The sequence below is a fragment of the Pelodiscus sinensis genome, chromosome 24 (genome assembly GCF_049634645.1).
Source record: "Pelodiscus sinensis isolate JC-2024 chromosome 24, ASM4963464v1, whole genome shotgun sequence".
In the NCBI taxonomy this organism is placed as follows: domain Eukaryota; kingdom Metazoa; phylum Chordata; order Testudines; family Trionychidae; genus Pelodiscus; species Pelodiscus sinensis.
Genome location: NC_134734.1, coordinates 16,643,228 through 16,658,742, shown reverse-complemented (window position 1 = coordinate 16,658,742; position 15,515 = coordinate 16,643,228). Strand labels below are relative to the sequence as shown.

General features: G+C 55.5%; 1 protein-coding gene across 3 annotated transcripts in view; it reads left to right on the top strand.

The window, feature by feature from the left end:
• The window catches only part of LOC102443460 (prelamin-A/C), a 114,546-nt gene that overhangs the window by 39,511 nt on the left and 59,520 nt on the right, over nt 1–15,515 (top strand). Inside the window, exons 1-2 of one of the 3 annotated variants that reach the window (XM_075907262.1) lie at nt 8,324–8,428; nt 14,723–15,085. In XM_075907262.1, coding sequence (XP_075763377.1) covers nt 14,736–15,085 — 350 coding nt within the window. In that variant the 5' untranslated portion in view covers nt 8,324–8,428; nt 14,723–14,735. Of the gene's footprint in view, nt 1–8,323; nt 8,429–14,631; nt 15,086–15,515 lie in introns of those variants that run through there. The other 2 variants (XM_075907263.1, XM_014568950.3) reach the window with 2 other exon arrangements.

The window sequence follows — 15,515 nt, the reverse complement described above, 5'->3', positions numbered from 1 at the left end:
GTTTGGCTGGGAACAGCTCTTTGACAGGCCTGTTTGGAAGAGGGGGAGAGGAGTTTGAAAGCAAAATCCAGCTTTCATCTTCCTGCAGCGGGCTGGGCTCACCCCTCGGACTGTTTCACCCCCCAGCTCCCCGCTCTCCCGGCGTTTTAAGAGCTAGGAAGGCAGGAACAAATCCCCTGGCCCCGCAGGAATTGGCCTGCTCTGGGGAGTTATGTAGGTCTCTGTTCTGACTCACCCAGGCCAGGCTGCTTTGAGGGGGCTGGTTTGCCTGCTGGAGGAGCTGGCAAGGCAGGGGAGAGGGCGTGGCGCAAGGAGCTTGTCCTCATGTCCCAGGGAACGTGATGCATGTGATTCGCCTGGCCTCATCTGCTTCGCATTACCCACTAAGTACAGCTCCTGCATGTGAACGATAAAAGCTTCGTGTTGTTCCCCCCCCCCCGCCCCGCTCTGGAGTCCTGGGTCCAACCATCGTAAAAAGCTGGGGCCCTGCTCTGCTCTGCTCTTGTTTTGCAATCGATGTTTTGCTGAGCCAAGCCTGGTCCCACGTAACTTTCCCATGTGGACAAGTCCTAGAGGTTTGCCCCGACTTGCTCCGTGCCTCAGTTTCCCCACCTATAACATGGGGACGATAGCCCTCAGCTGCCTGCAGTGTTGTGAGGATCAATAGCTTCCTGATGGTGTGCCCAGACAGTACGATATACGATCCTTAGCCAGAATCACCAAAGCCTCCTAGTGCCATCGCCCATCACCAGACCGTCTTGGCTGCAAGGTCAGACAGGACCTTCCCCAAAGCAGCTTGACTGTCACTGGCCACCCAGCAGTGTTGTCTAGTGGGTTCTGCACTGGACTGGGACTCATGACACTTGAGTCTTGTTCCTGCCTGTGTCGCTGGCCTGCTGGGTGACCTTGGATCAGTTCCTTCCCCCTTCTCTGCCTCAGTTTCCCCATTTGTACAGTGGGGATGATGATACTGCTCTCCTTTGCAATGTGGTCTGAGATCTACTGATGGACAGTGCTTGAGTATTATTTCAATGAAAAGACCTCTCCTGGTAACTGAGTGTAGACTTTTTGTCTGTAGCATCACCCGTAGTGGTGCCCCGTGCCTCAGTTTCCCCACTCACCACATGGGAACATGCTTACTCCACCTAAATTCATGTCTCCAGAGGGCTGGGAAATCTTTGTCTGAGCAGTGGTACGCAGTGGCCATGCAGGAGTAGAACTGTCTCTCTCGGTTCCCTCTCCATTTAGGAAAAGAAACAAAACAAAACCAAACCCCAGCAGCTCTGAAAACCAAACTTTTAACATCCTGTAATACTCCGCCACCTTAACTTGGTGCTGAATTCTTGGCAGTGCCGCTCAGGGCCCCGCCCCTCTCCGCAAACAGGGGCCACTTTCCGTGGGTGATGGGGGGGGAGGGGAGCATTTCCTTGCGCTGCAGGGAAATTTGATCCAGAGTAAACCAGTCCTGAGCTGGCAGAGAGCCGCGTCTGCTGGCTAAAGGTGCTGCCACGTTACCGGCAACAATGGTGGGGCTGCTAGGATCCCAGCCTACCACATGGGGAAACCGGCTCAGGGAGCGGAAAAAAAAGGTGCCCATCATGGCAGACTGATCCCAGCTGATGGGGGAGGAATGAGCTGGTGTGAGGTTCGGTGCTGCAAGGGACTGCGTGCTCAGAGCCCCACGCAAGAGGCAGCTGCAAGGCCGTTATCTTAATAGAAGGAGAGAATGAATGGAAGGCCAGGAGAAAAGAGCAAATAAGGAAGGAGTAAAAGAACACAAAAGGCAGGAAGCAAAGAGATGTGTGAGAGAGGAAGAAAGAACGTGATAGCGTCCAGGAGAGAGGAAGCGCCGAACTGGGGAGACTGTACAGTCCAGCCAGCCAACTACCAGCCGTGCTGGTGCATCCGGAGCTGATGGAATGAGATAACTCTAAAGCCGCCGAGCTAGCCACAGGACTGCAGGCTGCTGCCCCACTGGGCTGGGGGAGCTTTGGGCCCTGCTCCTCGGTGCCCTGCACCCCAAGGAGTCCTTTACGCCAGCACACAGACAATGGCCAGATTCCCATTACACTCAGGCCGGGGGACACTGAATTGGCGGAAAGCTCCGGGAAAGTGGGTGGACATGGCACAGATGCCAAATCTAAGGCCCGTGTGTGCTGCCAGGGTGGTGTAAAGGGGCCTTAGGGCAAATGACAGTCTGATCCACTGGGTTAAACTGGAGATGAGCATTTTGCAGCCACTGTGCATGGCAGGGCAGCAGGGACTCAGGCCAGCTGTGAGCAGAAGGTGGGACAAATGGGTATGTGTGTGGGTGACCGCTGAGAGGCAGTGGAACCTAATGGCTAGCTCACTCAGGAGCTTTGGGGGTGGGGGTCTGTTCTGTGCCCTGCCACTGGCCTGCTGGGTGACCTTGGGCAAATCACTTTGCCCTCTCTTCTGCCTCAGTGTCGCCACCTGTGAAATGGGGACAGTGATGCTGCCCTCCCCTCACCCCCTCTCTTGGGATCATGCTGCATGATCCACCTGGCCAGTACTGGTCAGAAAGCCCCCTCCAGTGATGACTACATCCCTCCCACTGTTCAGTGAACCCCAAAATGTTTCCATGCTGGGATGCTTCCCCCTGCACCCTAGTTAATTACAGGCTCTGTGGCCACATACTGGAGCAAGGGGGGCTTTTGGCATGTGAATGGATAGGCTGTGGGAGAAGCTTAGAAACTGCTGAATAAAAGATGTGGGGGAGAGACGCCCCAGCTGATGGGTGTGTGGGTAAATTCCCTCCCACCTGCCCCCCAACAGGCTGTCAGACCTCAGACCCGCTGGCCCCCTCTCCATGGTGCCTGGGGCTGCAGAACTTTCTGATTTACTGGGGAATTCCCTCCCGCAGCTGAGCAAAGCTGCCGGGATTCCCCCCCCCCCCCCCCCCACACACACACTACTCCACCTTCCCTGGGAAGGGCTGCCATCGGCTCTCCCATTCTGCTCTCAGGCAAATCCAAGGGCTTGGGAGGAGTCGTTGCAGATTGACACCACGCTGCCGTAGGTCTTTGGCCATGCATTGCAGCCCAGCTCCCTGCCAGGCCCAGTTGGCAGCTGGAGCCACCTGCTCTCATGCTGGTAGGTGGGGAGATACCAGCCTGGCACACAGCAGCCAATGGTTAGATGGATTGCATGCAAAGGGCAGCTTTGCAGCCCTCTCCGCCTCCCAATAAACCATGCCAAAGGCTGCCCCCTTTGCCCCCTGCAGCTGAGTATCCCGTACATAGGAATTTCGGGGGGGGGGTGCTTTTTTTGGACATGTGGACCGCAAGGGTGCAAACACATCCCCCATGGTCCCCAAAGTAAGCATGCTCTAGCCGGCCAGGGGAAAGCTTGGGTTCATTTCCCCTGCCTCCCTAGGAGCGAGGCCAGGGGCAGGGCTGGGCCTCTCTCCGGTAGTGGGGGGGTGGGGTGGGGGAATGAGCCCCAGCCTTCGCCCAGCACGCACCTCTCCTTGCTTTCCCTGGCTGGAGCACGCTTACTTGAGGGCCCATGCGGAGTGCGGGGTTTTGCACCCTTCACACTCCCTCTGCATACGGGCCTGAACCCATGGACAAGCCCTTGGACGTCGGCACTAGACAACAATCCCGCATCGGCCAGAGTAACCTGTTGGAACTTGCTTGTCTGCAAGCCGGCGTTTGTGAGACGAAAGCTGCCTGGCTCATCACCCCTCCTCGAGCTGTGCCAGGCCCGTGGCTGTGGTGTCAAACCCACGTGGCTTCCCGGCCTCAAACTGTTGGTTTTTGAAAGTTGGACCTTTGATCTTTGCTCGGATTGTGGCAATTCTCCGCTCTGCCGAGAGCAAACCCCCCCCCCCCCCCCACACACGCCACCCCCCACTTCTGTTTGTTGACAATCCGTGACTCACTGTTGCCATGATGGAGGGAAATCAGATTACTTATTCATAAAAAATGGACTGTGTGTCCGTTGCCGTGGCTGCAGGAGTGAGTCACTCCCGGCTGCCAGGGAAACCAGTGAGTTTGGCTTCTTTTTCAGTGGTTTGGGAGGGAGTTCTGTGTAATCGCTCGTGCCAGATTGAATCAGGGCTCCTGGAAATAACCCACATGCAGCTCTGCCAGTGCCCCTCAGGCTTGACATGCAGGTCCCCCTGCTCCCCACATGGCGGGAGCCCCTCAATCCCCACCCCCAGCTGCCCCACGATTGGGCTTCTCCCCCCCCCCCCGATCCCATCGTGCAGCACCCACCCGACTGTTTCAGCCCCGAGCCTCCTTTCTGCCACGTGGCGTCGTGGAGCAGGTGAATCCACCGGATCTGACGCGGGGTGGGCGCCGCAGAGGGGAGAGGGGGAATGTGCCACAGCCCACCCCCGGGACATGACGTGCCCAACGCTGCAGCCATTCTGGGACCACCGTGGTGGCGTGAATGGCACAGCTCCATTTGACCAGCTGTGGATCTGCCCCTCCCCTTCCCTAGCACGGCACGCTGCCTGCCAGCTGGGGAATGGCCAGTGGCATTGGGAAACAGGCCAACGGGAGCTGCAAGATCGTGCTGGGGGCGGGGCTGGTGTGTGGAGCCCCATCTTCCCTGCACCTCACAGACAAACAGGGCCCCGCTGCCGGCTTTTCGGAGCGGCATGCAGGGGCGGGGCAGGCAGGGAGCCTGACTGAGGCTCGTGCTGTGCCCACAGGCCGGGTCCAGTGGCTTGGCAAGCCAGATCTGGGCTACAGACCGTATTTTGCCTGGCCCTCATCTAGATGGGGCTTGGTCCTGCCGTGAGGGCAGGGAACTGGACTTGATGTCTTCTTGAGGTCCCTTCAGTTCTAGGATTCTATGATCTTCTAGTGCAAATAATAAATAATACTCATGTTTTCCAGTTTGCAACGCCCCTCCCCTCCCATAGAGTCTCCCCTAATCACAGGCCTCCAGGAGCTGGGTCCTTAAGAGAAATGCCAATGACACGAGGCTGGTGACCACAAGTGTTGTATTTTTTTCGAATTATAATAAGCCCTCCCGCTAACCTAGCACGTTTCATCCAAAGCTCTCAAAGCACTTTACAGAGAGAGTCGGAGTCATCGCCTTCGTTTTACTGACGGGGAAACTGAGGCACCGAGCGGTGCTGTGATTTGCTGACGATCACCCCGCAGGATGGTGGCAACACTAGCAACAGAATCCAGTTTTCTTGAGTCCTAGCACTAGGCTGTATGGCTTCTTAGGGGGAAGTCAAATACAAGCTGGCGTTTATGAGTCCCTGGTCACGTGGCTTGGGGGACGGCCTCCCCTCTACCCCCACCGCCTCGCAATGCTGCACGCATACAGATGTGCAGGTGTGAGCCAGCTGTAAACATCTGCCACGGGGAGTAGCACAGTCCCACTCCAGCTTCGCTCTCTGGGGAGCTTGGCATCAACTGGGAGATGGCTGTACCTACAGGCAGCCTGCTTCTACCCTTCCCAACCTGTAGCCCCAAAAGCACCCTCTGTCGGGCACACCCACAGATCCCCCTGCCTGGGGGGTGAAGAACTTGCAACTGGGGGCAAGTTACACGAGTCGCCTGTACCCTGGCGGCCGTGGGAGAAGCGGATCAGCGTTCCCTGTAAGCTGAGCACTTGGGCAGCCACTCAGAAGTGATTCAGTGCCGCCCAGCTGATTAGCAGCGCACCCACAGCTGGCAATGGGTGTTTCTACTGGTGGTGCACATCTACCATGCCTTGGAGCACACAACAAAATTTATTCCACACATGGATGGAAAAAATTAGCGTGAACATTGACTGGGATCCTTTCCCACTGCAGAGACACCCTCCCCCACTAGCACCCCTGAAGCCCAGGCAGTGATGCAGTGAGGTCCCCCAACCTCACATCGCAGCAATTTCAGCAGACACTGATGGTGCAGCTGCAGTATAATCATGGGGTGTGACAGCACCTCGAGGTAGCTGTGAGCTAGCTGGCGAGGATACTGCTAGCCATGCAACTGCAGCCTTGTGGCCTGTCCGAGCCCCACTGAAGCCCTGGGTTGTTCCTCCACTGGCAAGTCCCCTCCACTGGAGCCAGGGCTGGTGCCGGTAAATCCACACCTGCTGCAGTCACACCGGTGTCTTTGTGTAGACAAGAGCTAGGTATTGGCCTTCCTGGGTAGGGAGAGGTGGCTGCTCCTTGGAAATCCAGGCCCAGTGTTATTCATTTAGCTCCCATCCCTAAAAGGCGCCTCTGTCTGGTGCTGGGAGGGAGGGATATGACTGGCCAGAGCACCCAGGCATCTTCCTGTTACAACTGCCCTGTGCTATGGGACAGCTTCCTGGGGCTGACATGAGGAAGGGGGATGCCTGTTTTCCAAAGGGCCTAGATGGGAGAGCAAAGGCAACACCTGAGAGACCCTGGGTAGCTAAGGGGCAGAGGGGACGCCTTGGAGGTCGGATGAGAATCCCCAAACTTATCTCACTTATGGACTTATGGCCAGGCCTGCCCCCTTACCCATTAGGGGTTCATGCACCTCCGGGCTACACAGGGGTCTTCCTGGGGGTGCATCGACTCATCTAGATGTTGGCCTAGATTTACCACAGGCTGCATAAAAAGCATTAGCCAAGTCTGTACAAACTAGTTACATACAGCGATTTGTTTATGCTGCTGTATAGACTAGACACCGAAAGGGAAGTACGATATTTATATCCCAATTCAAATTCAGAGTAAAACCGAGAAAGCCAGCAATTCGTCAGTAATAGCGTGGCGGTGTCGCTTCTGGGGGTGTCTGATTTGGTAAGCCAGTCGTTTTTAAGTGAGGTGAAACCTGGGGATACGCCAGACAAATCCGACTCCTGAAGGGGAAAAGGTTGGGAGCCGCTGCTTTAGGGTATGTCTACACAATACAAATTGGACCTCCCTGAGCTGGCACTCTGGGGACCTGACCGGTCCCAGATGAGGGATTTTGCTGGACCAGGGGAGGTCATTTCTGGCCCTCCTGCCACGGGCCCCTCTAGCCCTGGCCTGGCTGCTGGCCAGAGCCTGCCATTGGCCCTGCTGGCCCCAGTGGGCTTCCTGGCCCCACTGGAGTATGCCAGGAAGCCCAGCTGAAGTGTGCTGGGCTTCTGGCCTGCTGAGCAGGCCTGCTGGGATACACCAAGCTCCCAGCCCCTCTGGCAGCTTGTTGCCAGCAGCCCACTGCCCTGTCAGCCCTCCACTGGGACTCTCTGGCCCTGGAACCTTTGCCAGACGAGAGACAGAGTCCCGGTTTAGAGAGCTTCAACCTGTATCTCAGGGTAGGCTTCTTGGAGTGTGCTGACAGCCACGTGCTACGGCACTAAACAGAGCTGGGTGGCTGTGGCAGCACCCACTTTGGCCCCGTCTAGCCATCCAGCTCACACCCACCCTATTCCCTGGCTCCGGGCCTGACTGCCTCGTCCAAACCTCCACCAGTGCCACACCACTATTGTCCTGTTGGGAGGTTCACACAGGCTGCAGTGTAGACGTACCCCCAGAACAGCCAGTCTCCTCCACTGAGCCAGGCTGCTGCCTTCAACTCCCACCCCAGCACCCTTTAAGTCACTGTGCGAGTCACAGAAGGCAGCTTTTCTAGCCCGTCTTTTGTGCCTCCCTCTGAGAGGCAATTGCTCACCTCCCAGGCTCTTTTATCAGCCGCCTCCAGATTGCAAACCACCTCTCTCGGTGACAGGCACCCTGTGGCCCAAGGCCCACATGCGGCCCACTGGAGTTCCACGTGTGGCCCGCGATATGCTTTGTGGACCAGTACCCAGGGCTGCCAGGTTCTGCTGCTTTCTATGCATGTAGCTTTTTGCCTATTGTTATTATGGAAAGAGGCCGCATTGGTGACCACAGGCTTGCAGCCCACTGAGACGGCTCCCTCCCGAGCCCCTCTCGAGACTGGCCACTCGCTAGCCTGGGCGGCCCATCGCGGGTCCATGTGGCATCAGGGCCAGCGAATCAGCAGGCAGAGCCCCCCCAACACTCATGAGGCTGGCGTGGCACCCAGGAAAGGTCTGTCTTGCTTGTGTCACACTATTTACACTTTTGCAGAGAGCGAAGTCTCCTGATGGGGAAGCCAGTTCCATAAAGGCTGCTTCCCAGCTCCCAGTGTGTCTTGGCCATCTGTTTTGGGGGGGGCTGGGGGGGCTGCCTGCTTCATGCTTCCAGCTTTTTCTCTGCCCCCAGGAGCGCTGGGATTTGAAACACAACAGCGGCCCCGCTCTGGCACCTGGCTCCCAGGCGAGCCAGGGGAAAGCGGAGTGTGGGAGAAATACAGGGGGGGGGGGCAGGGGGAAACAGAGGTAGAGTGACAACCCAACCAACCAATGAGAGGCGAGAAGGAATCGTGGCGTCATCGGCACTCATTGATGCCAGAGAGCGCAAGGGGCTGGGCGCAGGAGTGGAGGAGTTTAACCCCTTCGGCGCCGGCAGTGCTGCGCAGCTGCTGCGGATAAAGGGGTGAGCCAGGCGCGGTGGGGCAAGGAGGCAGGCTGTGGGGGGAGCGCTGGGTGGGGTAAGTATCGCTCAGCGGTGGCCTGGGGGGGGGGGGAGCTCTGCCTCTGCAGACGAGAGAAGCTGTGACCAAAGGCTCCCTCCTCCCCCACGGCTGCAGGGGGGCCCTGCCCCACGCCAAGCCCCCACCGCGGGAAGGGGGACAGGCCCGCTCCTTTCTGCCCCCCCCCACAAGCCAGCCCCTCCCTGCCTCCCACAGCCCCTCTGCCCAGCTTGGGGCAGCGCTGCTGCTGTGTGGAGCCCCCTCCCCATCTCCCCCTAGGGCTTCACACGCCCCACGCCCTGCCACACCCTTGCTGGCCATGGCCCTCTGGGCTGCAGCAGTGTCCAGGGACCCCAGTTGCAAACCCAGGACCTCAGGGTGCTAGGTGCTGTACAGAACAAAATAGTCCATGGCCCCCAATCCCACCTGTGTAACACTGAGCTTCCTTTGCTTCCCCCTGACCCCAGCTAACCTCCTGCCACCCCTGCGCTTCCGTGTTTAGTGGAGGAGGGGCGGCTCCACGCTTCCCAGATGCCTGAATCTGAGAGGGGCTTTGTTCAAGCTGGGGGGGGAGGGGTGTGATGTAGAAGAGGTCGCTCCCTGACTCTTTATGGGGGTGTTCAGGGGCAGGAACTTGGGAGATGCCTGTTCCAGTTCTGGATCAGAGCAGCGCAATGTTCCGTCTAATCGTGTCCATCCAAGTGCAGAATAAATTTTGTTATGGGCACTGAGGCATCTGTGACTGTGCACCACCAGTAGAAACCCAAACCTAGCTGCTAATCAGCTGGGCGGCATTGGACTCTCTCCTGTGTGGCTGCAGGAGGGCACAGCTCACAGGCCCCACTGGAGCTGTGGTCTTGCAGGCTCCTCGTTTGCCTTTCATTCCATGCTGGTAGTAGCCTGGTGTCTCCCCTCCCTCTGGGGCAAGGCAAAGCCCCACCTGGCTAACTCTGGTGCATTCCCCCACCCCCTTTGCTCTTCTGCAGTATCCCTGGGCAAGGCTTGCACTGAGCTGCCTACACAGCTGTGAATAGATCTGACCTAGCTAAACCCACCTCCTCTGTGGCAGACCCAGTCCAGAGGTGCTGAAACAACGTGCAGAATAGGGGTGCTGAGAGCTGTTGAGCTGTGTATAATGGAAACCACTTCAGCCCTCCCTCCCCCCAGTTCCAGCACCTATCACCAGGGGGATTACTGGAAGCAGCTGGATAGAACCGATTTAGCAACAAACCTGCCTGTCTGCACTGGTGCATGCTGGGGCAGTGCCTGCTTGGCTTGATCATGGACAGTGCAGGAGGGCTTCAGTAAACCTGCCCTTTTTTCATGTGGGGGCCTTTCTAAGTGGTTAGAGCCATAGCCTGGGTGTCTGTCAAGGGGTCCTGTCTTCTATTCCTGGTTACAGAACGGGGTCTGGTCTAGTAGCTAGAGCTGGGGACTATTCCCAGCTCTGCCACTGATTCATTGTGTGAGCTTAAGCAAGTCACTGCACCTCCCTGACTTAAAAAGTACACTGGCCTGGGAGCTGGGCATGCCCTGATGCCCTTGGGGCAATCCTTTCTAGAGGTAGGAGCTAGCTGGGTAGTTATGCCTGAGTCTGATCCTGCAGCCAGTGGGAGAGGAAAGAGGGGCGGGGCGGGATGGGAATCCTGTTGTCCTCCATCAGGTAACCATTGTAATGCGCTGTGAGAGCTGGGAGAGAGGAATGATGAGCCAGTGGTCCAGGCACTAGCCTGGGACTCAAGAAACTGCAGCTCAATTCCCTGCTATGCCTTAGTGTCCCTGTGTGATGGGGGATTTAGTTTCTCTGTGCCTCAGTTTCCCCATTTGTACACTGGGGATATAAGCACTACCCTGCTGCACAGAGTGAGAATAAATATGTGGCAGATGGGGAGGCACTGGCAGTGATGTGGACCTGATAGTATAATTTATTACTTGTCCTGGGGTGGCACATGGGAGCCCCGCTCGAGCTCCAGGCTGCTAGGGGCTGTCTAGACACAGCCCATAAAGAGAACAACCTCATCTGGCTGCTAGCCAGATCTCGGTTAAAAGAAGTGCTATCAACAAGTGCTTCTCAATCCTGCCAGGCTACTGTACCCCTTTCAGGAGTCTGCTTTGCCTTGCCTCCCATCAGGTTTCCCCTCACTTAAAAAGTACTTGCTTACAGAATCGGATATCAGAATACACAATTGGCACCCCACGCAATCCTTTGCAAATTGCCAAACTGCTGACTTTCTCATTTTTACCATGCATCGTGTTGCTAAAAGTCAGACAGGGTAAATACTGTTTGTTGCCCACCAAAAGCTTTCAACCCCTCGCACCAAGAGCAGCATTTTGCTCTGTGGGCAGAAGAGGTGTTGACACGAGTACTAAGGTACTAAATATTCTTATCGGCTTCATCGAGCATGGATACGTTGATAATTTTTCCTCTTTTTTTCCTTTTTCCTCCTCTTCCCGCCCCACATTCCCCCCTCCCCTGTGCTATTTATTTGAAAACTGGTCCCCCCTTAAACAGCATTCATCTGAAGAAGTGGGTTGTGCCCAGGAAAGCTCATGATACCATCCACATGTTTTGTTCGTCTCTAAGGTGCTACAAGACTTAATTCGTTGGTTTTTTTTTAAGTTTTTACCCTAGCACTTGTCAGGGCAAAGTGGGTTTTTTTTGTCACGGGGTGGGTGGGAGGTTTAAGCAGCTGTGAACGACAAAAGTTGTCGCACAATTGCCAGTGTAGACCAAGCCAGATCTTGCACTTACATTCCAGTGTAAACAAATCACTGTTTGTATGAAATTTAGTTTGTGCTGGTTTTTACGAGGCCTGTTATGAAATTAGGCAGATCTCTAGATCAGTTGATGTACCCCCGGACAAGCTCTGTGCCCCCCTACAGCTACACATGGTAGATACCCCTCTGCAACAGTGGTTATTACACTCGTAAGCTGATGAGCAAAGACTTCCAATAAGCTGGGGGGCTGACTGGGGAGAGGGGGAATCAATGAAGAACGTTGGGCACCCGCTTCCTGTGCTAGAAAGGTTTGGACAACGCTGTGTCTGTGTCGCCTTTGGCCTAACAGTGCCCTGGCCTCCTCGGAGTTGCTGCTGCATAAATAAAGCTAAGGAACACTGGCCTGGGAGCTGGGCAGTTTCCTGATGCCCTTGGGCAGGGGTAGGGGGGGGCAGTCCTTTCTAGGGGTAGGAGGTGGCTGGGTAGTTATGTCCGATTCTGCTCCTGCGGCCAGTGGGAGAGGAAAGGGGGGAGGTCCCATTGTCCCTAGTGACAAACCACACCCCCCCTGCCGCCAGCTCTCAGCCGCATGCGCACACAGCTGTTTGCTCTGTCAGGACATTGGGCTGTCCTTGGCAGGCAGGCTCAGGGCTCAGCTGAGTGTCAGCAGGCTGAGGCCATGCAGTGTGTTGCTGGCCTGCTGTTTCCGTCCCGCGGAGCCGGATGGGATTGGGATCCAGAAGCCATCACATAAGCACTGTCTGCTGCAAGCAGCTTGGGCCATATCTGAATGGCAGCAGGAGATGGGGAGGAAAATGTCCTCTCTCTCTCCCCTCTCCCCACCATCATCTGGAGCAAACATGCTGGCCCGCCACCTGGCCGGGATGTATATAGAGACCGCAATCAGATCCACTCTCAGCCCACGCTTTGCCAGGCTCAACAGCCAAACTCTCATAGTGTCCTCTTGTAAGACTGATTTTCTGTTCCCTGGAGTAGCGAGGCGTGTGTGTACCCCTGTGGGTACGCAGAAGTCTTCCGGGGGTACAACTACACAAGTTGGTATTTGCCTAGCTTTACAGCAGGCTGTCTAAAGAGCACGTGCGAAGTCAGTACAAACTAAAATTCCATGCATGTTTATGCCGTTCTGTATATTCAACACTAAAATGTTAAGTCTCAGAGGGGTCGCTGGACCAGATGCATCAGATGAAGTAGGTTTTACCTGCGGAAACTTATGCCCAAATAAATGTTAGTCTTTAAGGTGCCACAGGACACTTTGATGTTTTTACTAAGATGTAAGTATAATTATAGTCCAGTGTATTTATTGTGTAAGGTAAAAATGGGAAAGAGCCATTTTTCAATAACTGGGCACTGTGACTGCATATTTCAATGTCTGATTTGGTATTTCTATGTCTGATTTTTAAGTGAGGTGACACTGGGGGCTATGCAACAGAAACCAGACTCCTGGAAGGGGCACAGTGGTCTGGAAAGGTTATCACAGAACACGAGAACTGGAAGGGGCCTTGAGAGGTCGTCGAGTCCAGTCCCCTACCCTCATGGCAGGTCCAAGCACTGTCATCCCTGATAGATGTCTGTCTAACCTGCTCTTAAATATCTCCAGTGATGGAGATTTCACAGCTACCCTAGGCAATTTATTCCAGTGTTTGACAGGAAGTTTTTCCTAATGTCCAACCTAAACCTCCCTTGCTGCAGTATAAGCCCATTGCTTCTTGTCCTATCCTCTGAGGCCAAGGAGAACAATTTCTCTTCCCTCCTCCTTGTAACGCCCTTTTAGATACCTGATAAATTGAGTGTCTCTGCCCTGGAGCATGCTCACTTCCCGTCTATGTGGCTGCTCCTGTTTGAATTTGGTCCCGAGTCCCTTCTGTTCTTACCACTAGACTACACTCCTCACCTGGATCCGAGCCCCCTGCTCGAATGAGTGGCTTCAGATCCTGCAGCTGCAAAGCTGTAGTCCTGATGATATTACCTGTGCCGATGGGAGCGCTTCTCCTGCCCGGATACTTAATCCACCCTTCTGAGGGAGGAATTCCCCCTTGATCTACAGCTCATCCCCCAGCAATGAAGCTACATCAACCTAATTTCCTAGTGTAGACATGGCCTACTAGGCCACACTCCCACCTAGCACTTGGAGGAGAATGCAGGAGTTCTGAATCCATGAAGCTGCCGAGGCTGGGCAGGAGAACCCTTGAGTCTTGATGTGCGTTACCCACTGGGCCATGTGCTGCTTATTCCAACGTGGATTAAAAGCTACTTACATTCATGTGTTTTGTTAATTTGGATAAACTTTCCTGGGCCTCCCACTGTAGGCAAGGCCTTCTTCTGGAATAAAAATACCCTCCCGGGTAGCCAGTCTGGTCAGTTACCCTAATCTGAACTCCCAGGCTGTGTCTAGACTGGCAAGTTTTTCCGCAAAATCATCTGCTTTTGCGGAAAAACTTGCCAGCTGTCTACACTGGCCGCTTGAATTTCCGCAAGAACACCGACGATCTCATGTAAGATTGTCAGTGTTCTTGCGGAAATACTGTGCTGCTCCCGTTCGGGCAAAAGCCCTCTTGCGCAGATCATTTGTGCAAGAGGGCCAGTGTAGACAGCACAGTGCTGTTTTGCGCAAAAAAGCCCCGATGGCTAAAATGGCGATCGGGGCTTTTTTGTGCAAAAGTGCGTCTAGATTGGCACAGATGCTTTTCCACAAAAAGTGCTTTTGTGGAAAAGCGTCCATGCCAATCTAAATGCTCTTTTCCAAAAATGCTTTTAACGGAAAATGTTTCCGTTAAAAGCATTTCCGGAAAATCATGCCAGTGTAGACGTAGCCCCAGTGGGAATACTCTTATTCCGGAGGCAGTGTGTTGTAGGGGATAGATCACTGCCCTGGGACTAGAGGGAGGTCTGGCTTTGCCGCTGCATGACCCTGCAAGTCATTTCCCAGCTGACTGCCTTGGTTTTCCCATCTGTAAAATGGAGATCGTGCTCCTGATCTCCTTCGTTAAGGGCTTTGAGATCTACTGATAAAAAGGGGCTCTGGAAGAGCTGGGACGAGAGTGGCACTTCGCAGTTCAATTTAAATCCCTCCCAAAGCAGCATACATTAAAATGCAAAATTGCTCAGGGTCCACAATATCCATATGGGGATGATGCTGCTATCTTCAGTTGTCAGAGGTGCTGGGAGTGGGGGAGGGGCTGCAGCACTCCCTGCTTTGAAGGGGTTTCCATTATCCAGGGTTTACAATTTGGCTCAGTGGCTCCCAGCAACCCCTCCCCCGCTAGCTGTTGAAATTTACATCTGAGCATATCTTTCCCATGTGAACAAGCCCTTATTTTAAAAGCAGCCTCTGCTCCTTTAATCAAGGGAGGGGGAGGCGGTCCTATTTTGCGTGGCCCCGCCCACTTCCCCGTCTCCTACTTTCCAAGGATATTTGAGCTGAGGTCCGTGACTCAGACTGTCAGTACCCGCGAGGCAGACACGGGGAGGGCAGCTCCAGAGATCTGAGTCCCTGGCCCGTGCTTCTGTCTCTCTGCCAGGCTGTGAACCGCGATGGAAACCCCGTCTCAGAAGAGGACCACCCGGAGCGGTGCGGGTGGCACCCCGCTCTCTCCAACCCGCATCACCCGCCTGCAGGAGAAGGAGGATCTGCAGGAGCTCAACGACCGGCTGGCCGTCTACATCGACCGGGTGCGCTCCTTGGAGTCGGAGAATGCCGGGCTCCGGCTGCGCATCACCGAGTCCGAGGAGGTGGTGAGCCGCGAGGTGTCCGGCATCAAGTCGGCCTACGAATCGGAGCTGGCGGATGCCCGCAAGACCTTGGATTCGGTGGCCAAGGAGAGGGCACGACTGCAGCTGGAGCTGAGCAAAGTGCGGGAGGAGTTCAAGGAGCTGAAGGCACGGTAAGCACCCTGCGCAGTGCCCACAAAAGCTGCAGCCATGTTAAGCCCTGGGGTAGCTGGTAGTGGAAGAATTCCCCCCTCTCCCCCCACTTCCAAGGATGGGGCAGTCCCTAGAAGCTGGAGTGGGAACAGCCGGGGCTGGCAGTCTTGGGATAGAAGCCACAAATATCCCGAGGCCATGGGCCAAGCGAATAGCGTGTTGTAATAGGCTTGGCAAATGGTGAGGGACGTGAAGAGGGGGAAAACCCGATCCGGAGGAGGAAGGGAAATATCTGTGCCCTGGCTGGGGTGTTACAGAGGCAGTGGGTGTAAGGGGGGTGTGATTCTTGGCTTCCCCTATCTCCTGGCAATATACTGCTACATGGACGGCGCAGGGTGCTTGGGACCCGGCGCTGTCCTTGTGGGGGGGGGGGGAGGGGCGGGGGAACTG